We start from the raw sequence: 23,940 nt of genomic DNA on the forward strand, positions 1-23,940 counted from the left end.
GTTCTCAACTGAACTCGAGAGCTTTGGAGAACTTTGAGAGCCTTCCCCATCCTGGTTCTTTCCAAACGCTTTAAAATACAGTTTCCATCACTGGCCATACTGACTGGGGCTGCTGCGATCTGGAGTCCAAATTATATTGAGGGCACCAAGTTAGAGAAGTCTACTGTAGAGCAATTGGTATGCTCGTGAAGCACAATACTTGAATGGTCTAGTTTAAACAGACAAATAAATATACACAACAAGTTTCAACGTGAATCATGTTCCTAAAAGAAAGCGGTAGAGAAACTGATAAGGTGGATAACTTTTATTGGACCCACTCATGATAGTGGGAGCACATGCGACCTTTAGAGGTCATCAAAATTCTTCATTATGTCTGATGCTTTCAACATATGCTGGTTGAACAAGAAATAATCCTATTAAGCTGCTTGAGAAAGTTGATAATTTACATGTTTGTGGTGACAGAGTCACTTCCAACTGAAGGTGAAATTTAATGGATAAGCTGTCATATCTTATTCTTTAATTATGAATCATGACTGAAAAGCAAGTTACGTGGGCTGAGGTTTCTCCATGTTTTTCATGAGTAATTCTTTATCACACTGTTTAATCTATTTGAAACAAGCCACAAACATTTGCTGTCATCTCACATTTATAATCAGAGAAGGTACTTTTGGCCTGAACATTCTGTTTTGAAAGAGAGGCATATAAACTGAGTCATACTAAATTAAAGGGCCAACAAATTAGAAGCTCTAAAAAAGAAAAAGAAAACCTTCGAACAAAACACTGATGTGTATATTAAGCTCATTTTAATGCTGCCCACAACTGCAAATAATGTTTATATTTCCTGCAAAACTGCATCCACTGGCTACTGTACACATCTTTACTTCAACCATTCATTTACACAAGCTGATATATGACCTACATAGCAGCATAAATAATAAGTTACAGGGTTTGAGTTTACAATTCTTTCTGTACTGAAATTCCCACTGAGATCACTGCATGATGCCACTCGTAATGCCTCTCAGTATGAGACTGATCTGTAATTTCTGTGTCAACTAGAAGACAGATGGCTACAACAATGACTGGATTTGCTTTGGTCTAGGACTCATGTCTGACAACTATGACCAAGCTCTTTTCAAGTTTGGCCCCAGTTCTTGCAAAGACGTAGCATGCATGTGCCAATAATACGAACAGCAGCCTTTTCTTTTGGTACGGATTCCCAGATATACACCTGGATGTATTCCTTGAACAGATAAATATACATATTTTTTTCCCCTATCACGCATTGACTGAAATGAGAATTATGGTCATTTTTACCTGCTGCGATCTGAAAATGGCAGCATCAATTTCTTCCACTTTCTGAGTTATAGTGTCACTCACTAATCTGTACCGTTCGTTGTCTTCTGTGATCATTTTGTCTATCCCTTCCCTTGCTCTCCATGGCACCAGTTCAAGCAAAGCACTGCTGACTTCGTTAAGAGTGTCCAGTAAACTTTTATTATCTTTTGCTTCTTTTTTCAGTGCCTAAAAAGGAATATTTAAGGTAAACAAATTAAAAATAACACATTGGCGCAGAAACAAAATCTGCACAGCTCAAAGGTTCCACCCATGAGGCTTTTTTGGTTTTCTCCTTCTCCCATCTTCAGTTTTTTTATTTAGTTTAAGAGTACATAGTTGAAATGCTACAGCAGCAAACCAAAGCTATAAATATCACTCTTTTCAACTTGGCTACCTTTGCTTTTGTTACAATCATGCTTGGGACCCCCTAACCTCTCACACTATCAATATAAATAAACAAAGGACCTACCTATATGATGCTGACACAAACCTCTAAACTAATAAAAGATAATAGTGCAAAAGAACAACACCCCATCTCTCTCTTTCTCCACCTCCCTCCCCTACTCTGAAATATGATGATGCTTCTTGCTTAGCCAGATGAAGGGTGAAGGGATGTGCATGAGGTGTGAATATATGCAAAAACATCCCAACTTCTGTATAGCTGTACAAAGGGAAGTGTCACGCCTGTTGCTCCACCCATCTTTGCTGCTGGCAAGTGGCCCCCGGAACGCTGTCCACAAGCAAACACAGCATTTTACACTCACCTTTTGTCTTTCTTGCGCTTGACTTAACTCTTCACCTTTGGGGACCTGCGCTTCGTACGACTGTAATTCCACCTCAACTTTATCCAGCCAAGTGCAGAGTTTCTCATGAGCTGACTGCAGCTGACCAGAAAGCTGTAGAGCCTGTTCTAAAGTCTTGGACACATCAGAACTCAGCTTAGTTATGTCCTTGTACCTTGTTTTAATGCCTTCCAATTTATCCTGAATTATGACAACTTCATCACCTGCAATGTGAAAGGGGTATTTAACACACAAATCATCTAAAGCGACCAGGATGTTTTTAGTGTTTAAGTCCACAGGTGAAAATAGAACAAATATTTCATCCTGATCAAGCTAGTTTTTCTTCTAAGCATGGAAGCTTCGCTGTGCACATGCAACTTTAGCCCACCCAACCCCACCCCTGTCTTATTTTTGATTGGGCTCCACCAAAATAAATCTAGATCAAGCCTCAGCCAATCAGGATTCTCTAGGTCAGGGATGAGGAACCTGTGGCCATCCAGATGTTGTTGGACTAGTAAGTTAGGCAGAGCTCACTATTCATGGCTCAGGGTGTTGCCTGCTCTGAAGTTCAGAATCGGTCTCTCTGAATATGGGAATAACGTGATAGCATTCCAAGCTAAGGAGCAGATGGAAGGCCTTTCCTTCTAACACCGCATGGCAACTTTATTTGACTATAGCTTTAAAAAAACAACCAACTATGTCTTTTCTCCAATATACATGAAATTACACAAATATTGAGATTTTGCGGTATGTAAAGTAATTAAATTTAATTCATTAAAATAAGGCCGATAATGAATCAATTGACAGCACTAATTACAATTAAGAACATTTCCCTCTTTGAGTGGCTATGTCCACGCAATCACCATTATACAGAGAGTAAAAGTCAGAATTGAAACTGCACTGTTCATTATACTATATGTTTATCTTTCAGTGAACAATTCAGGTTCTAATTCTGTAATTCATCTCCTTCTCTCCTCCCTCCCTTCTTCCCAGGCCCAAACTATGTATATCTTGGAGAGTTCATGGAGTTAGAGACTGGAAAATTTAGAAGATGTTGGTCTACAAGCCAGACATGCTGTGTGCAATTGGAATGCAACTTTCCCACAGTACTAGGTTCACCGTGGGGGAAGCAGCCTCTCTCACAGCAATAGGTAGACTAATTACTCAGTCCATTTTTAAAAAAACTCCTTTTTAAACATTTACTACAACATTCTTCTATATAGCTGTTTAAGCAGTCTATTTACTCCTTCCTTACATCTACTGGCTGAGATCCAAATGGACATGCATCATGATACCACACATTACAAACTTCTTTAAAATGCTGAAGTGCTACTCAAAAATCATAAAATAAGGAACTATTCAAACTATTTTCTTCCAGAATAATAATAATAATAATAATAATAATAATAATAATAATAATAAATTTTATTTATATCCCGCCCTCCCCAGCCGAAGCCGGGCTCAGGGCGGCTAACAACAATAAAACAATACAAAAGTACAACACAAACAACACTCTAAAATCATTCATTATAAAATTAATTAAATTCAAGCCACTGGCCACCATTGGGCCAGAGCTCCGCGAAGATTGCCGAGGGAGGGAGTCAGGCTGTGCCCTGGCCAAAGGCCTGGCGGAACAGCTCTGTCTTGCAGGCCCTGCGGAAAGATGTCAAGTCCTGCAGGGCCCTAGTCTCTTGTGACAGAGTGTTCCACCAGGTCGGAGCCACAGCCGAAAAAGCCCTGGCTCTAGTTGAGGCCAGCCTAACTTCTCTGTGGCCTGGGACCTTCAAGATGTTTTTATTTGAAGACCGTAAGTTTCTCTGTGAACCATGCATATTCAAGTTAGGAATGAGTGATCACACTCTTGTTTGCTCCAAAAGGTGTCCAAACTTTTCAAGAGTTTCAACTGAATACTGTACTATTAAAAAAGTATCAAGCCGCTTTTAGTGTTAAGTTCAAAATTTTAAGAAGCTTCTTTACCACCCTCCACCGTACTTCATTTACAAATCCCTGAACCCTAAGACTCCCCAAGTCTTGATCAAGGAAGCTTTCAACCACTATGCTACACCAATTCTCATTACTGCTTTCTTTTCACATACCTGGGAGTAAGCTCTGCTGAGCTTAGCCATGCTTACCTCTGAGTGGACAGGTATACTAATACAGTGTGAAACTTTATTACACACTGCACCCATAATTACTTATCCCATTACTTATGAACAAAAAAGCATTTTTTAAAAAAATAGCTTTAAAAAGGTTCCAGTAGGAGTCAGTGAGCCCCCAAAAGTTTCTACTTTACTTGTCTTCGTTGTCATAAATCATTAATTTCCTCATGGCTTTCTCACCTGTTGTTTGTTTGAGAAGCTCCAAACCATTTTGTATAGCCTGATCAACATTTTGCTTTCTGAGCAGAATCTCTTCTTGGAGAGCCTAGAAAATTTTAGAATGCTTTTATCATCAGAGAAGCCATCATTTAAAATCTATAAAGCTGAAAGTCTATAAGCAGCCACTTATTCTCTCAGAGTGAGAATTGGAGCAGGGTGCGGGGAGGATAAGGGCTTAAAAATAAATGATCAGGATACAAAATTAAACAACTATAACAATAAAAAAATGAGAAGTAATATGAAATAGTGCTTAAAATGGTAAAATAAAATCAACAGAAAATAAATGGAAATACCAGCATTTCAGTTTGTTGTTTCACAAGCAAGTCAGTATTGTAGTCTTGGACTGCCAGTTTGCTCAGTTTCTCATGTACTTCATTCAGCCAATTCATCAATTCAACTTCATCCTCTCCAAAAATCTGAGCATTGCAATAGGCTTGCTGCAGAAGCTGAGCCCTACTGCCACTTTTCTCTCGAATCTCAGTGTATTGGGCTTCTGAAGAATCTAGTTTCTCCTGCACCATTTCCTTATCTTCCTTGGAGCTCAATGCCTTTAAAGCCTGACCAATATTAATAGCTTGCTCCAAATTTTTGTTGCGAGTGGCGATGTCTTCCTCAAAGGCCTAAATGAAGTTTTCAAAGTAGTAAGAAAAAGAAAAGAAAAACAAGCAAACAAAAGAAACCATAAAACCAAATATGAAAACAACTCAAGAACAACCAAAAGAATATAACTTTGATGGTAAAAGAAGAATATAAACAAAGTAATAAAAAAATGTGTTGGGGGGAATACTCCACTTTTGATTTACAAATCATAAAATAATTGCCGCATTGAAAGGCACATTAAGATCTTACTTTATGTTGAGAAATCTGCTGTTGTAGTTTGGAAGCCTGTGTTCCAATGGGTTCTGAATTTGAAAGCCTCTTTTCAGTGATGGTTAGCCACTCAACCAGTGGTTCTAAAGTTTCATGGAATTGCTGTGCTACAGCTGAGATACCTTCCAACTGACGATTCCTACAATATGTGAAAACAAAGCACAGTTTGGGGATGAGGGATGTATGAAATACTAAAAAGTTAAAATCAGCGCTTGGAAAGAACTACTTCGGTTTAATTATGTTCACTGAATTACTTCGAAAATCTCTGAACTACACCTAAAAGTAGTTCCCATAATTGGAAGATTATGGGAGACATCCACTTTACTACAAGAACGGGCGATTATGTGATACTGATTTCCCCATATTATTTCACTGAAATTTCTAAAAATAAAACTTGTAATATACTCAGAGCCATTTTCTCATTTAGCTTGAAATGCGAATCTTACAGTTAACTGGATGAAAATGTTGCTATAGTTTCAAATTAGTTTCTAATGCTGTATCAAGGAGTACACCCTACTGTACCCTTAAGTGAATGCAAACATTTCAGGTACCTTGTTTCTGCTTTATCAAGCAGTGCATCCCATCTGCTATCCAGGAGGCTCAGCTGTTTCAAGATCTTCTCTTTATCAGCGGGCTCTGCTGACTCTGCAATTTTCTCCCCTTCACGCTTGATTAGTTCAACAGTGGGTCTGCGGTCATCCAGCAATCTCTGGAGAAGCTGGAGACAAAATAATCAAAAATCAAATTGCCAGGAAATGACTGTTCACTACAAGGCTGTAAAAAGATTAAGAGGCAGATTCTTCAAGGTCTTGTTTATTGGCAAAAAGAGGCAGGCTTAAGCGAACAATTTTCTGAGATGGCAGGAAATTGTGAGGGTGCCAGCAGTCTTACAATGCAAGTGCCATAAATTGCATAAATAAGTAATTTCATTATGAGAGCGAGCAAACTGTGCCAGTCTTAGCATTGGTTGTAAAGGTCTAGCATCCTTCCAAACGTTTTCATTCAGATTTCTTTTCAATGCTATCCTGGAAGCTCTGGAAGGGCTACAGATATATATGCCTTATATGAGGTATGATGTTGACATGTGCAGGGAGAGGGGGGAATCACAGTGGGACATTTTATAACACATGACAGTGCTGGGAACTTTTGGGGAAGCTTTTCCATTTTGGAAAAAGAAAAGATAGGAAATTTTCCGCTTCATATAAGAACCCTCCCCATCTTTTCAATACACTGTTGATGTTTGCAACTATCCACTGCAATCCAGAGAAATATCTGTTTGTTTATATAGTGCTCACCTTTCGAAACACTTGTGGCCGCATTCAATAAGATGAACACAATTCAGGGCTTAATGATGTTCCTAAGACCAAATTATTTTAATGGGGAATCAAACATGTTATAACTTTCTCTGGATTGTGTCCCAAATTTTCAGTACAAACATATGATCATTTCGGAGATTATGATGTTGCGAGCAGCTGCAGCTTTGGATACTCACTTTGGCCAGACAACCTGAGGACTTGATTCACTAAGCTTCATGCAGCGCTCTTCCCTGAGGGTTGCCTTCTATGTTTCAGCCAAAAATCCCCCCTCCTCTCTCCTACTGCCTTTTGTTAAGACTGTTCAGAGAGCACAACTTCTCTCTGATGCTGTGCATGCTGTGACCTGCTCTTTCCTTGCTCATACATTTATTTTGAACAGGAAAGTAATTATGGATCTGGTTACAGAGTTTGATGTGCTGTATTTACTCCACAACTGCCAATTCAATATTTAATATGAACCTTCTTTCCCCACCCCTTTTAAGTGAGGGTCTAACAATCCATCAGCAACTGTGTTATGAACAATTGTTGAACAATCTGAAGCAGGAGTGTTTGACATTATTAACTGAAGATACAGGCACAACAAGATGTTACCCTAAATCAAAACAGACTCTACAAACCTCTATAGAGACAGAAGTCAGGAAGTAAGGGGTGGAGCAGAAGCTGACACCAGGCACAGATTTCATCCCTTACTAACCCATATGTATAGGCAACTCGTATATGTCCACACTGAATGGCATATATGGGAAAAAGAGATTAGCTGAGAAGGGTGGGGTGGAGGGTTGTCAAAATGATGGAGGAGGATTGAAGCCCTGACAAAATTTTGAACTTTATTTCAACTTAAGGGAGTAGCTCTACAATGTTCTTCCCCCTGCCCCTTTTCACAATATCAGTGATGTCTTTTCAAACATCAGATTGCTTTTGATCCTCGAAATAATTGTTTTTGATGTGCATCCAGTGAAATGTACACGTGCATGAAATGATGCCAAGAACCAGCACAGATATTCCAGAGTTTTCCTTGCAATATATACAGAAAGCTGGTCCAATGAAATGATTGTTTACCCTGTGCTATACATGGCCTATGTCCCCCCCAGTCTGCACCAGCTCCCCACATTTCCCAAAGAAGTGAAGAAAACCACATTTCCCCCGGACAAAGGATGCAATCAATGCCTGGATGGGAGGCTGCCTGGGAACTCCACTGAGTGAAAGAAGAGCTGGATATAAATTTACATACCAACTATTTGTTATATTTCTTAGTCACTTTTCTCACTGAATGAACCAAAGCAATTTAGGGCTCATCCCACACTTCCGCTTGCCTAGCCACTTTCCCCCAGGAAATCCCGCTGTCTACCGCTGAATCCGAGCCATACAAGTAAAAGGCAGGACTAACAGATCCTGTCCCACTAATATGCTACAGTCTGGATGCCTCTGTTAAAATGAGTGGAGAATTCCAAAATGAAAGTAAAAGGTAAAGGGACCCCTGACCATTAGGTCCAGTCGTGGCCAACTCTGGAGTTGCGGCGCTCATCTCACTTTATTGGCGGAGGAAGCCGGCGTACAGCTTCCGGGTCAAGTGGCCAGCATGACTAAGCCGCTTCTGGCGAACCAGAGCAGCCCACGGAAACGCCGTTTACCTTCCTGCCGGAGCGGTACCTAATTATCTACTTGCACTTCGTGCTTTTGAACTGCTAGGTTGGCAGGAGCAGGGACCGAGCAACGGGAGCTCACCCCGTCGCGGGGATTCGAACCGCCGACCTTCTGATCGGCAAGTCCTAGGCTCTGTGGTTTAACCCACATCACCACCCGCATCCCACCAAAATGAAAGTAAGAAAGGGCAAATCTTTAAAGAGAATTTCACAGATTGGGTTGAGAAAATTTGCCCTTCCCCTGAAAAAAGCCATACACATCCCGCACAGGAGCATCCATGACAACCATCCTAAGTGATGGGATCACAGAGACTATGGAAAGGTATTTTTTTCAGGTTCTTTTGCAACTGCACCTCTTATAGCGCACGTCTAATACACACTCAGCCACACTGTTATCCAGGCCGTCACATGTTATTACTGTTATTAATTACCCACTATTCATCCTAAGGCCCCGTGTGGGTTACAACATTAAAACACAGCTTTAAAAACAGTTTAAAATACCCCACTGAGCAGGTGACAGAAAATATAATTAATATAAAGATAGATAAATAACTTCTACTCACTTTCTGTTCCTGTATTTGGGCCTTCACAACTTTGAACTCAGCAGATGGAGGCTTCTGATTAGCCACAAGGTCTTCTGTGTCAATAAGCCAGCTAAGGATAGATTCGACAGCATCTTGAAACCTCCCACAGTGGAGCAGTGCCTCTTGCAACTGGGCTGCTCTTTGAGCAACCTAACAAACAAAACAAAACAAAACAAAACAAAACATTGTAAATATTATACTCTTCCCACAATACCTCTTTCCATCTTTCCAGTCAATCAAACAACCCCTAGGGAAAATAAGAACAATTTAAGGCTAGCAACTCCTAAACTATGAAGCTCTTCACTGACTTGAGTGACATTCTGTGCACTTCGGCAAATAATTAAAATTGTCTTAATACAGGTATGAACAATACAACATTTTGTAGCAGTAGGTCATAGGTGCACAAAGTGTGAGGTAGACCTGCCTAGGGATAATCCCCAGGGAAGCCTAAGTACTTCATGTGCCTCTTGAATGCATGCATCTTTATTTGGACATATATAATATAATATAATAAAATAAAAAATATAATATATTATAATATAATATAATATAATATAATATAATATAATATAATATATATTTTTATTTATACCCCACCCATCTGGCCGGGTTTCCCCAGCCACTCTGGGCAGCTTCCAACGAAAGATTAAAATTACATTAAAACATCAGTTATTAAAAACTTCCCTAAACAGGGCTGAAGACAGTTGAGTAGGCATTTTGCTTCAATCAGCATGACACAGAAGGCACCATGAATTATGTTTTGCAATCCTCTATTTCCTTTAGGCTTTTGACTTTCTACAGGTTTCTTTCCATGGACATTAAAATGACAGGGTACCCATGTGACAAAGGGTAGTCTGCTTCTGTAGGAGCTCTACATAAGCACCAGAGCACACATGGAGTTCTGGACTGGGGATTTTGTGCATTTTATTATGCAGTCTACTACAATAATGTGTAGTACTACTTTGTAGTGAAAATCAGAAATAAGAGCAAAACAAAAACAACAGCAGACTAGAAAGGTAAACAACAGTGCAAATACAACTAACGTACCTTTTTGTTGAGAGTTTTCCATCTTGTGTTAACATCCTCAAGATCACGCTCAAGGTTATCAGTACTAGCATTTTTAGCAGCACTCTGAATAAGGCCTTGACCCAGCCAATTTACCTCCTGTTGCTTAACCTGCAGTGGTTCAATCTTTTCCTTCTCGAATACCTTCAGATCAAAAGGAAAAGAAAGAAAGAAAGAAAGGCAAAGGCACATTTAGATTATTAAGTCTGGAACATGCTGAGCATAAGTAACGACCAGAGCAGATATCAGTAGTAAAATCACACAGCATGTCGTGAACATAGTGTTGAAAGACAGTATTTAGCTACAGAGTGTACATGTAAAATTGCTCTTAATGTTGTAAACACAAAACAACTCAGAGTAAATTATATACACATTAACCCAAACCGGAGTTAAGAAACTGCTATTACATAAAAAAACAATCGCTGTATTTAAAAGGAAGAGACAAACATAGTGCTCCATACTGAATCTTCCTAATATAGATGCTCAAACAATATTTAAAGCAAAAGGTACACGTTGTGGACACCTATGTCAAACTGAAGAGGATGACATATTGTGGATAGTAATTGTTCAGATATCTGTTCACAATAGCCCATTCTTCTTGGGGCCATGCAACTCTGTGCAAACAGTTATCCTTTGCATATGGCCAGCAGACACAAGTAGCCCATAAAAACATATGAGCCCTGATGGATCATGCCAAATGCCCATCTAGACCAACATCTTGTTCTCACAGTGGCCAACCAGATGCCTGTGGGAAGCTTGAAAGCGGGACTTGAGTGCAAAAAGGACTTGTGACTCTGGCGTACAGAAGCATACTTCTTCCAACAGAGAGCACAGCCATCATAGCTAGCAGCCATTGACAGCTCTATCTTCAATCAATTTGTCTAATTCTTTTTTGAAGCCAATCACAGTAATGGTCACCACTACTTCTTTGTCAAAGTTAAAACTATTCACTGCATGAAGAAGTTATTTCTTAAGTTCTGTCCTGAATCTTCCAACATTTAGCTTCATACTATGGTCCTGGGTTCTAGTATGATTCAGCCAATTTGGATAGATCACTTTGGATCTCCTTGCAAATCTCTTTTTGTTTTAACCACCCTGAACAACTTGGTACCATCAGCAACCTCAGCTACTATGCTCACTTTTATAATTTATAATCAAGTTTAAAAGCCCATGTCCCAATGCTGATCTCTTAATTGGGAGAACTGCCTATTTATTCCTACTGTCTGCTTCCTGTTCCTTAATTAGTTGCAGAACAGTAGGAGGACCTCTCCTTTTATTCCATGATTAAGCTTACTAAGGAGTCTTTGGTGAAGTACTTTGTCAAACCCTTTCTGAAAGACCAAATACACAGTGCCCAGAGTCTATATAGTAGAGTTTGAAAGTACGAGTAGTAACGGTGGACACGGGAAATGCTTAAAGTTTGGTGAGGAAATTAATCGTCTGAATATGCTCAGCATATGTTTCTGTGGTGCATAATGATTTGCATAGTCATTTAAAAATGATGCAGTGCTCTTAATTCTAATGGGAGGAGCTGGTGTTGGACAGTGTGGCTCCTACAGACCAAGTGAGCAGTGAGATGCTGGGCACATGCAGGAAGGGACCTGCCCCAGTCCTAACTGCACAGTGGAGAAATGCAAGCGCTATCCAATGATTTGGGGGCCACTATAGCATGGTGAGCCTGGACCTCAGGAATGGCCTGGGAGAATGAGCTGATCATATGACTAAGGAACTACACCAGCATTCACCTTCTAGATAAGACTAGTAATGGTTATATTGTTTTAGAAGATACTGAAAAACAGTGGGGACCATGTCCCTTTATTTCCCAGGTGGTCTTCATTGGCAAGAAATTCAAGCATGCTTCACACAATGATATCATAATGCAGGTTAACTCAACCCACCAACCTAAGTGATATTCATTTGAGAACTTGCAAAGGCTAGTGACAGAAAATATTCCACAGGCATCAAATGCTGTTGGTGGGTTATGAACCCAGGCTATACAAACTGTGGTCTTAAAGCTTCTTACCTTTTAAGTACTCCCTCCCCTCCCCCCCCATCTTCTTTTTCTTCTTCTACTGCTACTACAGACACTGTCCCTTGGCAGCAATTTCACTATAGTCAGCAAAATATTGTGAAGCCATTGTACTGCAATACTGTACTGAGCTTTATTATTATAGCTTTACTAGCAAATATGGCTCACATCCTGAATATCTATTTCAGCTGCCACTAGTAACATCATTCCCTTAATACAAGCAATGTTATGGGGATACTACAAGTGTACCTCAGTATGGCTAAAGTTATTCCTCAGAACCTAGGAGCTAGACACTCAAGTAGCCCAGGACACCCAAATTCCTAGAACAGTCTGAATATAAAGCATGTTTATAGTTGATGTACCTCAATATCAGCTCTAAGTAATTTTTATGCTCACATAATTGAAAACAAAAATGATAAGAAGCCTCCCCAAGATGGGATACATAAATTGTACACCAAAATGGCCAAGCACAACACTAGTAGGAAAAAAGAAACTTGCTATGCATATTGTGTAAGAAACCCAGATTTTCTAGGATAGTCTGCAAACAGCACATTTTCACACCTAGGTTTACGTCATAACAGCAGCCAGCACTTCAACACACAGCAAGCACATTTGACACACAGGACAGTGTGTGACCCATCTCTCCTCGAGGCCTTAAATCCACTCGAATAACCGGGAGAAGGGGGTTTTGCAGAGGCAGTGAGGAACTTAAGTCCGAACATGGACAGCTCACACACGTTTGAGACTACATGCAATAATCCTCAGACACGGTGGTGTGTTACATAGTAGCAACCAGGAACACACAAACACAAACACACACACACACACACGTATAATGCTGTTTTTGCTGCACTCAATAGCACTACCTATTTGCAGGACATTGTGGGATTTGTTAGGGGGGGGCATTATAAAGCAGAGTTCTGAGGAACCAAGTAGTTGAAAACAGCAAACAGGTCTTACCTTTCCCACAAAATAATACATAATATGGGCAAGTTCTCTTTACTTTAGAGAAATAAACAAGGGCTGGGATGCAAAAGCTAATTTACACATACCCAAGTGTTAGCTCAGTAGTATCTTTGGCAATCAAACAGGCAGGCACATGTACACACCCCAGGTTCCATAAACTACTTTTGAAATTCCCCTCTCTTTCAAAAGAAGCTTCCTGTGTTTGAGGTTGCTGTGTGAGAAACACAAGTCCTGCTCCAGTTTAGGCCCATGGAACTAGCAATTCAGTCCTTCAATCCAACTCTCTTCTATTTCAGATGTTCATATATTTTTAAGACAATTCCATAGCAATCCAAACCGAGTTGTTCCCCTTGATTTGTTGTTTAGATACACATACCTACTCACAAAAGTAGGACTTGAGGCTAGAGTTTGCCAGAACAGCTTAGCAACAAGTCCTAAAATAACTCAAGACACAACCAGATCAGAGTGACCAAAAACAAAAAGAACAAAATTAAATTAAAGACTTCACAAGCTCCCCATGCTTATTACAAAGCTGTTTTCTACTTCCTTACTTCATTCACCGCTCAGTAAATGTTACAAGATCCCTTGTAAAAAAATCCCCTACAACTTTAGGACTACTTTTTGGCATGAAGATGCAAGGAAATAATTTCAGTACGTGCAACAAGCCTTTAATCTGTGTACTTTGGAAACCGCAGCAATCTGAGCATCGTTGTGTATACCTTTATGATGAACGGTGCAATCCTATATGTGTCAACTCAGAAGAAGCATGCTCATCGGGTTTAATGGGCCTTACTCCCATGAAAGTGTGTAGAGTATATGGCTGCAGCTGAAATCTGGTTAAATCTGAATAGGGAAGGCCTATCTGCCCTTGAATGGCATTGGCTGCTTGAAACATAATTTGAGGGGAGGGGAGGAGGGGGTGCTGAACATCAATGCCTAGTGGACGCATTCCAAATAAAGGGTAACAGGCACCATCTGGACAATAAATAGCCATGCAACCAAACAGCTGGAAGCAATCAACCCTGTCACAAACTGCCCTTAATCAATTTACTGAAGTGACCATCTCGCCAATTTCTGCCTTCTAATAACTTGTTGGGCAAAGGATTCTAAAGGAACTCTTTGGGTAGATTAGCAAAATAAGCATTCATGATGCAATTACAGAAGAAAAATAATAATAAAAAATAATAATAACCCACCCTGCAGCATGAAAAGAATGCATTTAAGTTTGGAATTACCTTATAAGACAACATGCCATTGCACACTGTATCCAAGGTTTGTTCTATTTGCATGCCTGTAGTCCAAAAGCTGAATTCAGCGCTGATTGGATTTGCTTTTTGACAGCATGTGGTATTATTAGCCTCTAAAGCCTGACAGGACAATTCTATTGCACTTGTATGGGCCATATTACTTTCCTCAGTTTCATGCAAAATCACATATTTTACTAAGTCCGTATCACTAGCATGTAAAGCTGCATCATCATCATCATCATAAATATCTATATCCTGAGTTGCAATATCCAGGAGGTCCTTTTCAATCATCCTGTCTTGGGTGTCTAATGGCTCGTTAACTTCAGCGCTGTTCCTCACTTCCTCTTTGTCTAAAGTGAAATCATGTTCCCTCTCACCATCCAGGAGCCATTGGGGATGTGCTAAGAGGTCTTCTTTCAAATATGTCAGTCCATCTCCTTCCCCTTGGTTGCCCTCATAGTTCCAGAAAGATTCTTGCTCTATATGTGAAGCATTCTGCAATTTTACTCGACAGTGTCCACTGGTAGGGGCACTTCTGGAGGTAAGCAATGAAATTTGATGTTCACTACTAGAAATGGTAGGAGAAAATGATCCAAATTTACCTACAAACTGATTATCGTCTATGGAAGATATGCTCCTAAATTGAGTTTGTTCCCCTTCTAGCACATCTTGTTTTTCTTCTCTTTCTGCTGGAGGACTGCACAGACCAGAGTCATCTTCTTCGGAAGTTAGAGAACTAGTCCCACATTTGACCTGGCCTGTTGCTGCTAAGTCGGACACATCAACAGTCCCAGCAAGTGAGCACTCACTTTTATTTGCATAGTCTGCAAAATTTGGTGGGACAAGCATCCTCCAGGATCTCCTATGTTCTTTCTTTTCTGTGTGATACTTTGCTTTGGGCAAGCCAGCTGTTCGAATGATGTCACTGTTCAGCTTAAGGGCATCAAAGATCATTTTTTCATCTAGCTTATTGGCTTCCCGTCCTCTGAGTTCAAAGACACTAGAGGAGGAGAGGGCACCATTGGAGCACAATGTACTAAGGTCCAGTGTTCTATGACTATACGGCAAGGTCCGATCTGAGAAATGCCTGGAGGAGAGGCTGCCTTTAGAACCTGAGTCAATCTGTTCATTCAGCCGCACTGTGTCATAGATTGACCTCTGGGGAACATAACAGTCCTCAATATTTATATCCTCTTCTTCTTCATCACCTTTTCCTACACAAGGAGGATTCTGGCGTAAACAGTCTGGCCTGCTCAGCGGCTTCCCCATTTCTGCAGGAATTAACAGGTCTAGCACTGCTGCTAGGCTATCTTATTGGAGACACACAACACACATAAAGTAAAAATTAAAATAAAGTAATAGAAAAGCAGTTTTTAAAAAGTACAGTAAACTTGCCCTCAGCAGAAAGATGCTTACATACTAAAACACAGGAAATAATTTATGAGGCGGTTAAGGTCGTAATCAGTGCATCTGTGTAAGTTTACCTGGCTGTGATTTAAAACATTTCTCCCCCTGCCCCTAAAATATAAAGTGCTTGAGCTTAAGGGGGTGGGGAGAGGGGAAACAAAAAAACCCCACACCTTTTAATATTTTAAAATACTAACTCAATGCACAAAGACACCAACAAAATGTACAAACCCCCAAACCCAGGAAAATCTTTAAGTGGCTCAAAAGACTCAGAACTTCCCACATAGCATTCCATTTCAATTTTTAGGTCAAAATGTGTGTCTTAAATCTCCAGATTAAGTCTTCAAAATGAATCAGCATTATAGCAGGCAGCACGCTATATTCAGGAGGTGACAGATTAACTGTAATCCATTTAAATGGCTTGCAGAATTCCATCTCCTTTATAAATAAGCCATGTTGTGGACGCTTTTGAAGAAAAACAAACCAGAAGAGCTGTGGACTGTGGAGACCAAGGCACAGAGAAAGGCTTCAGGAAAAACAAAGGTACATCCAGAGTTGTAATAATAATAATAAAAGAAGAAGCTTTCCCCCCTTTTTGGCAGCAGCTATAAATAACCTCGATTCAAAAGGCAGTTTATTCCTTGCTTCCTTAAAGCTTCTCTGCGGCGCGTTCAGAAGTTCCATGGGAAACACAACAGTTTTCTGAGGAGCCAGACCAATGAAATAATAATAATACAAAAAAGCAACGGAACAGAATTAGTAGAAAAAGAAACTTTCCCCCCAGTTTCACTCGCAGAACACATTCCTTGAAAGTTGTTGTCCTGTTTTAAGGCAACACAGCAGGAAACTAGAGCGTTTCTTCCTCCACTCTGGCACAAAGGCACAACAGATTCACATTCTGTTTAAATTCAGCAGGACTTTTTTTTTGCATAAACGGTGGCTACAAGAGCGTGGTCACTGTTTTCATCTCCGTCTTGAAGCGCAGCTGTAGCGAAGAAGGCATTAAAAAGAGCTCACAACAATAAACGCTCACATGTCCTGCCCAGCGCAGCTGATAAGCTTTCCGGCTCTCCCTGGTTTCTTATGGTCTGACAGGCATCCCTCCCAATAGTGAGCTTAAAAGAAACGCCCTTTGCTATTCTTTAGGCAACATCTGCTCCTATCGCATTCGTTCCCTGAGTATTATTCCAACCGAGCATTAGGAGGTGCCTGACCTCTTAGCTCTTCCCCCTTACGCTTCCTGCCCCACATGACTTTACTTAGCCATCTTTCACTTTTACTGTTTGTCTTGTCTCTGAACGCGGCTGAGCCTTTTCAGGGGGAGGTGCACAAAGGAGCAAGTTCCTGTCTGCAACACTCCTGCATCTCGGAGTCTGTGCTCTCTAATTCTGGAGGAAAAGAGGGTGGGTGGGTGGGTGGTGGCTCACAAGCAGAATGGAAAAACCGGTGCTAATTAGTTCAAAATGTCAAAAATTTAGTACATATTGCTTAACCGGGTAACCTGACACCATACAAATATGGACCAGACTACCCAGGACCCTTCTAAAACACTGACAAACTGCACTTATTCTGCTTCATAACAAAAATAACAATCCAGTACTTACAAATTATGCAGATTAACAGGAATCTGAATATAGTGGATGGTCACTTTTAATGGTATGTAGCATTATAAACTAAACTAACCAGCTGTATAATAAGAATTCAATCAAATTGAATTACTTTCCACCATCACCATAAATCAATTTTAATTAACAGCCAGATCTTACTTCTGAGCAAGCCCCATGAAAAATCTCCATAGGATTGCATCCTTCGCTCTATATTTGTAACACATGTACATTATATTCTATAATTAAGGATTTAGCCAGCAAATTGGTCTCTCTGAATGACTACATAATGCATTCTTCATTCACAATCCAGTTAATCCAATGAAAAGGGATTTGCTTGATATTTTTTTACACTTCCTGGCTCTCAGACAACTGCAAATCCCAACATGCAAAGAAGTGCTGCAACTTTTCAAAAATCTCACCCAATACAGTACTCCTAAAAACCACACTATATTGTGGTAATAGCATGAGTAGTTTTACTTATTTGCTTCTTGATCTATTCAGATGGAAGGCATATTATATTTTTAATAAAATAAATAGCAAAAGCACTAAAAAGAGTAAAAATAATACAGAGCAAGGAGAGCAGCTCATTTCTAAAAGCTGTTGGATTGTTAATTTATTTGCCATATATATACCAGCATATCTACATATAAAAATGCCCACATTGCTAACAACAATCATGTCCCACTAAAAATACAATGTTTCACACCACCATCTGCAGTCACAACAAACCATATACAAAAACTACAGCAGAAAAAGTTCCCCTCCCTTGGGAAGGCAGCACTATAAGAAGGGATAGTCGAAGACAGAAGTGAAGTTTCTGGCAGTCCATTGCCATGCATATTCACTACTCCATATTCACTACTCTTATTGTGTGCCACAAAGGATATTCCCAAATAAAGTGCAGCAAGTGTTTTCAAAGAAGTAGCCCTAGATGGGGGGCAGGAGACACTATCTGGGCTCTGCTTCAAGCAGCAAAATGGGTCAGTACTGGAATGACAATGAACCTTAAGACCCTCCTTTGAAGGAAGTCTGTCACTCCCAACCCAGAATGTATTTATAGTCAGCTGAGCATGGATTTGTTGAACAGGCACTGTACATGTCCAAGGCAGCACCTGAACTGACACACGCAGGTACTCCTTCCATTTAAATGAATGGGGAAGATCATCTGTAAAGGAGCTCCATGTGAGCATTAGAATACACAGAGGGCTCTGGACAAATGATAAGGTCTGTATGCAGACAGCCACCCCAAATGTATGTCGAGTTTTTTCTTTAATGTAGTGATAGTAAATTATTATTCTTTCTTCATTTTATATTTAAGCTGCAAAACAGATGCAAATATTGAAGTTGGTGCAGCGACAAAATATAATTTTACTTTTGAAGGCGCCTGTGAAAAGAAACCATGTACTTCAGGGAAGAGTTAACACATTGCACTGATTCAATCAACAAGGTAAGAGGCCACCATCTACGACACCGACCTAAACCAATTTAAATATTAGTTCAAGCTCATCAACTGGAATATTCATCCGGGCCCAGATCTCCTATGAAGTGCAATTAGAAGGCACCTCTTGACATATATCTGAACACTGGAAATATACTGAAACGACCCTTTCCGCATCTAGTAATGGTCTAAATTGGGGAGGGGATTTAATGAGCCATTCAGTGATAGAAACTGACATAAATCCATGTGCTTTAATAAATAAAAGAATAAATAAAGAGTGTGGCAGGTTTATGGCTGAAATATTTTGCAGACATTTCAAGGATTGTAATTACGTGGCAGAGATTGAACGCTGCTTCCCCACAACCCCACCCTAGCATGAAGTAGCTCATTAAAATGTTCAGCAAAATACAAACTAAACAAGGGCTTTTGTTTTTCAGCATCATCTTAGCTGGTTGGCTCTTTGTGAGGAAATGGGCATGGTGTAACCCAAGTAAAGCAAGTTCATCTGCTGAATTTTTCTTTTGCCCACGTTCATTCAATGAGTACTTTCTTTAAAGTACAAAGGTCTACAATAAAACTGAATGAAAGTGAGAGAATGAAAGAGAAACACCATGAAATACAATATGCCAGCTACTGTAAGTAACTGAAAATAGAGCTTTGATTGGAAACACTGGAAGATTTGTTCTTGGGTAGGATTTCTGAATACAAAACAAAATCCTCTTTTCTCTATGTAAATACCGATAGATAAGATCTAAGAACTACAAGCAGACAATCTTCTTCTCAACTACCCAAAAGCAATACTTGTTAAAAGTGGACTGACTACTGTTAATTGTAAAAATATATGCCTATGGACCATCGTTCTTGGTAATGATTTCAAAGGAGAGTCACTAGTCGCAATTCCAATTTGCTATTCCCTTCCTCCAATGAGCTTGGGACTACCACTTGAACTTTATTACTTTACTATTACTTAGTGGTCTGCTTTGCACGTCATGTATATCCATTTGTTTATTTCACAACATTTATATACCGTTGATTATAATAAAACCTCAAAGCGGTTTACAAAAAGAATAAACCAGTAACAATAACAGTAATTTTTTTTTACTAAAAACAAGTATTTAAAACATTCAAAACAAGTAAAAACAACAATAAGCTAAAACTGGGTCCAGGCACTGTTCCAAGGCATGCAAAATTGCTCCTAATTCAGATGTTATGGCTGAGTGACACCAGCATACTTATGGTACCTGGCCACAAAACTTCTAATGGCAGCTCCCAGTCAGGAAATTGTTGCTACCAATCTAAACTATACCAGGAAATGATTGGACCATGACAAAGCAGTGCACTTCCACACCCAACCTCAGTCCATCCCTCATGTCATTTGGGGCAAAGACTACATCAAGGGTGTCTCCTAAATGATGTGTTGGACCAATGACCATTTGAGAAAGCTGCATGGTTGTAATGAAGGCCTTAAGTCTTGAGCTCAGCCAATACAGTGGCAGCCTCTAATGGATATTGAAGTAGTCCAGAGACTACCTTGACCAGCTTGATGAAGCATGCTGCTGGGCAACAGGGTAGTTGATAGACCAGCAGCACCCCCAGTCTGCTTCTTTGGCCAAGCTCCAGGTGCAGACCCTCTGATAGCCTGTCCCAGGATCAAGAGATTTGCCAGTAAAGGAGATGGTGCAGTTATGGACAATAGCAATACACGTACCCTCAACCCCTCACCGTAGCCTACTGCTAAAACAAGGAACGGAGACCAAAAAGCTAGGTCTCTGCCTCAAATGGTGGTCGTCCACAGGAAACACCTTGGTTACAGATCATGATTATGCTGGAGAGAGACATGCCACAAGCCCAAGTTAAGATGACAGGCTAAGTCAAACCATGGCTTAGCTCAGTCTTGTGCAGCAGCAAAACAACTGAGGAGCAGCAAGATGACCATTATCTCCTCTCTAGGAGCTGCACACCTGCACTAAGACATGGTTTGTCTTAGTGTGGCATGAAAACCAGGTCACTGTCTGAAAGAAGCCCACACCATCATCTCAAAAGGCATATACTGTGAGAAAAATCTACAATTTTGCAGTTGACTGTTGACTTATTACTGGATAAAGTGGATAATGTGAACCACTTTTCATATTCCTATTTGTAAATGAAGCGTGGTTTAAAACTCATTTAAATATATAAAAATAGATAATATGGATTATCAGGAATAATATAATATAATATAATATAATATAATATAATATAATATAATATAATATACCGCCCTATACCCACAGGTCTCAGGGCGGTTAACAGGATAAAATCACAATATAAAAACACAAAATACATAATCAAAATAAACACAAGAACACAAGAACAACCCCCAAAAAAATAATCAGAGAGGGAAAACAAAATTTAAAACACACAGTATTTGTAATAAAACATATAAAAATACCCATCAGGTATCGTCAAGGAGTACCTGTAGATTAAAAGATCAATTTAACTGTCTTTCAAATCAAAACATTTTAGCCATTGGTCCCCCTCAGTGTAACCATTCATAGAATGGTTCATAGAAATAATAATACAAAGCTCTATTTTTCTTCTTCTTGCAAACATAGGTGCACATCTTCAAGAAAGAGAGGTCCTTCCGAAAGGACCTTCAGAAGTGTGCTGTTAAACCCATTCAAGTTGCCCTCACATAACCTGAATCGGATGCTAAAGACAAAGAAATAGACTAATCTTTGTAGTCCAACAACAGGGATTTGTGAAGCTCTGTGTGCAACTGTTGCCAAAATGCATTGTTGCATGTGATGAACACATAATAAACAATAAACTTGGCACATATTATCATTTATAGCGGGAATGTCAGTTGGTGCAAAATTTAATTTAATTTTGAGAGAAATGATAAATATCACTAAAGAAAATATTGCTTGTTGTCCAGAATTAATGCTACTGAATATTTTTGATGATACCAATGTAAATATATATTGTCAAAAGAGCTGGTCTTATATATGATCTTGACAGCATGAATAGTAATTGCAACTCAATAGAAAACAACCCAAAATCTGACACTTTTGATATGATATGGCATTGCTTTATGACATATACAGCGGCACCATAATTTTCAAGACAACCTTTGTCACATGCCTGGCAAATCTGAAACAATAGATGATCTGGTAAAGTTGAAAGTCTTTACTTTGTTATTTTAACTCATTCTACATTCCTATTTTATAGTTTTGTTTTTCATCCTTTTATTTTTTGTCTCTTGTTCTAACTGTTCCATATACATTATAAAATGAAGTATTAATTACAAACTTTACCCAAAGACATAACAGAATTGTTCCAATTCTTACTGCAAATTACAAAAAGAAAGCCTGAACAGGCCAGTAGATTGCACAGACTACAGCTCCTCAGGGATATCATTGATCCCCTTTCAAGGATGTGGTGGAGAAAGACAGAGGAAATTCTCAAACGTCTGTTCATCCCATATTTATCTGGGGGATACCTTGCATTGCTATATGGCAAGGAAAGCCTGTCACATTTCTTTTAAAAAAGAAAAGCCAGTAAAACAATACAGAAAAACAAATGGTAGTAGCACAACCACTATCATCACAGCAGCAGAGATATCTGCTAAGAGCCATCAGCTACCCTCAGTCAAAGGGTTTGCAAAAGAGCTCTTATAGAGCTTGTGAAATGTACACAATGGTGGGTCCAGACATGCTTTCCTGGGGAGGGCAGTCCAGAGCACTGGTGCCCTAACTGATATTGCCCTGTTCATTGTTCTCACCCACTGCATATCTGCTGTTGGGGAGATGCAAAGCAAGACCTCTGACGTTGCTTGGTCACTGAAGGAAATACATAGGAAAAAGCAATCCTTTAAGTACTTTTTATGACTTTCAAGTTTAAAAAACCCATCTTTGAAGCAAGTGTACCTTAAAAAGTGGTTGCTTCCACTGCCCACTGTTATATCTCTTCAGGTACTATTGTCTGATAACCTGAAATAGGGCTTTTTCATTAGGGGAGCCCTATCTTTGGCTCATGGGGACGCGGGTGGCGCTGTGGGTTAAAGCCTCAGCACCTAGGACTTGCCGATCGCATGGTCGGCGGTTCGAATCCCCGCGGCGGGGTGCGCTCCCGTTGTTCGGTCCCAGTGCCTGCCAACCTAGCAGTTCGAAAGCACCTCCGGGTGCAAGTAGATAAATAGGGACCGCTTACCAGCGGGAAGGTAAACGGCGTTTCTGTGTGCTGCGCTGGCTCGCCAGATGCAGCTTTGTCACGCTGGCCACGTGACCCAGAAGTGTCTCCGGACAGCGCCGGCTCCCGGCCTATAGAGTGAGATGAGCGCACAACCCTAGAGTCTGGCAAGACTGGCTCGTACGGGCAGGGGTACCTTTACCTTTACCTTTATCTTTGGCTCAGAAGGGCTCCTTCTGTTATTTTTTGTATGCCAGGTAAATAATGTTTCATTTGCTCTGGCCTTTATATGCCTTTATTCTACTGATTCTGGTGTTGAGCAGGCAAGAGGACCTAGTGTTGTGCTTCCCTTCTGTGCCATCTTAGGAGATGAAAGTTCATTATGGAATGGAAGTTAGCACCTAGTGCCCAAGGCAGGGTTGTTTCTTTTGCTTTCAGCCACTGAGTTTATCTTAGGCACACTGGATATTAAAATAAATTCTGCCAGACAGCTTTCTTGGATGAGGGCCGGGGTTACAAGACAGAAACCAGAACTATGCTTCAGCAGAACAAATGCACAGCCAGTGGCCTGTTGCCCTTGCCTTGCCTTAGCTCACCTCCACACTTCTTTGTTTTGCCCTGACTGATTGATCAGTACTTTTCTTGATCCTGGGAACCAGGTTTGGATGAAACCTCTTGACTGCATAATGCCTGGCATGATCCCAGGTCATGACTCTTGGGACAACCCCCAGGAATGAAAGCTAATCTCAGCCTTTTTGGACCTCGCCCAGGACTCTGCTTGACCTCACCTTCACTCTGTCACAGGAGGGCTGGCTCTTCATATGGTGCACATAGTAAATGAAATAAATATCTGCCGCTAATACATATATAAGCACCAGCTGTCAGAGAAGACAGTTGAATTGCAGCTTCTTCAGTTCCTCTCCCCATTGTCTTTTATTTGGAATTGTTTGATATGAACACACTACTCAGAGCAGGATCTATTTCTTCCTGCATGCCTGTGCAATGCCTCTGGGGCGTGGGATGCTGGAGGCTGTGTTCATTGTGCTTTGTCTTGCTCTCTGGGAAAGATTATGGCTATATTCTGAATGGGTGTGGAGGTGGGG

The 23,940-nt window shown here is 40.2% G+C and overlaps 1 protein-coding gene and 1 long non-coding RNA gene across 40 annotated transcripts in view; one reads left to right on the top strand and one right to left on the bottom strand.

Moving 5' to 3' along the window:
* The window catches only part of DST (dystonin), a 304,267-nt gene that overhangs the window by 57,574 nt on the left and 222,753 nt on the right, over positions 1 to 23,940 (bottom strand). For 35 of the 39 annotated variants that reach the window (XM_053381102.1, XM_053381098.1, XM_053381103.1 and 32 more), the window contains 8 exons: positions 9,956 to 10,117; positions 8,888 to 9,058; positions 5,917 to 6,083; positions 5,345 to 5,504; positions 4,789 to 5,115; positions 4,457 to 4,541; positions 2,100 to 2,341; positions 1,315 to 1,521 (listed from right to left, as the gene is read on the bottom strand). In XM_053381102.1, coding sequence (XP_053237077.1) covers positions 1,315 to 1,521; positions 2,100 to 2,341; positions 4,457 to 4,541; positions 4,789 to 5,115; positions 5,345 to 5,504; positions 5,917 to 6,083; positions 8,888 to 9,058; positions 9,956 to 10,117 — 1,521 coding nt within the window. The remainder of the gene's footprint in view (positions 1 to 1,314; positions 1,522 to 2,099; positions 2,342 to 4,456; positions 4,542 to 4,788; positions 5,116 to 5,344; positions 5,505 to 5,916; positions 6,084 to 8,887; positions 9,059 to 9,955; positions 10,118 to 23,940) is intronic. The other 4 variants (XM_053381110.1, XM_053381108.1, XM_053381134.1 and 1 more) reach the window with 1 other exon arrangement.
* Positions 15,506 to 19,181, top strand: LOC128410219 (uncharacterized). Its single transcript, XR_008329416.1, has 3 exons — positions 15,506 to 16,165; positions 18,548 to 18,676; positions 19,105 to 19,181. It is a non-coding gene; the product is annotated as an uncharacterized LOC128410219 (long non-coding RNA).

This window comes from Podarcis raffonei, chromosome 3 (assembly GCF_027172205.1).
Source record: "Podarcis raffonei isolate rPodRaf1 chromosome 3, rPodRaf1.pri, whole genome shotgun sequence".
Taxonomy (NCBI): domain Eukaryota; kingdom Metazoa; phylum Chordata; class Lepidosauria; order Squamata; family Lacertidae; genus Podarcis; species Podarcis raffonei.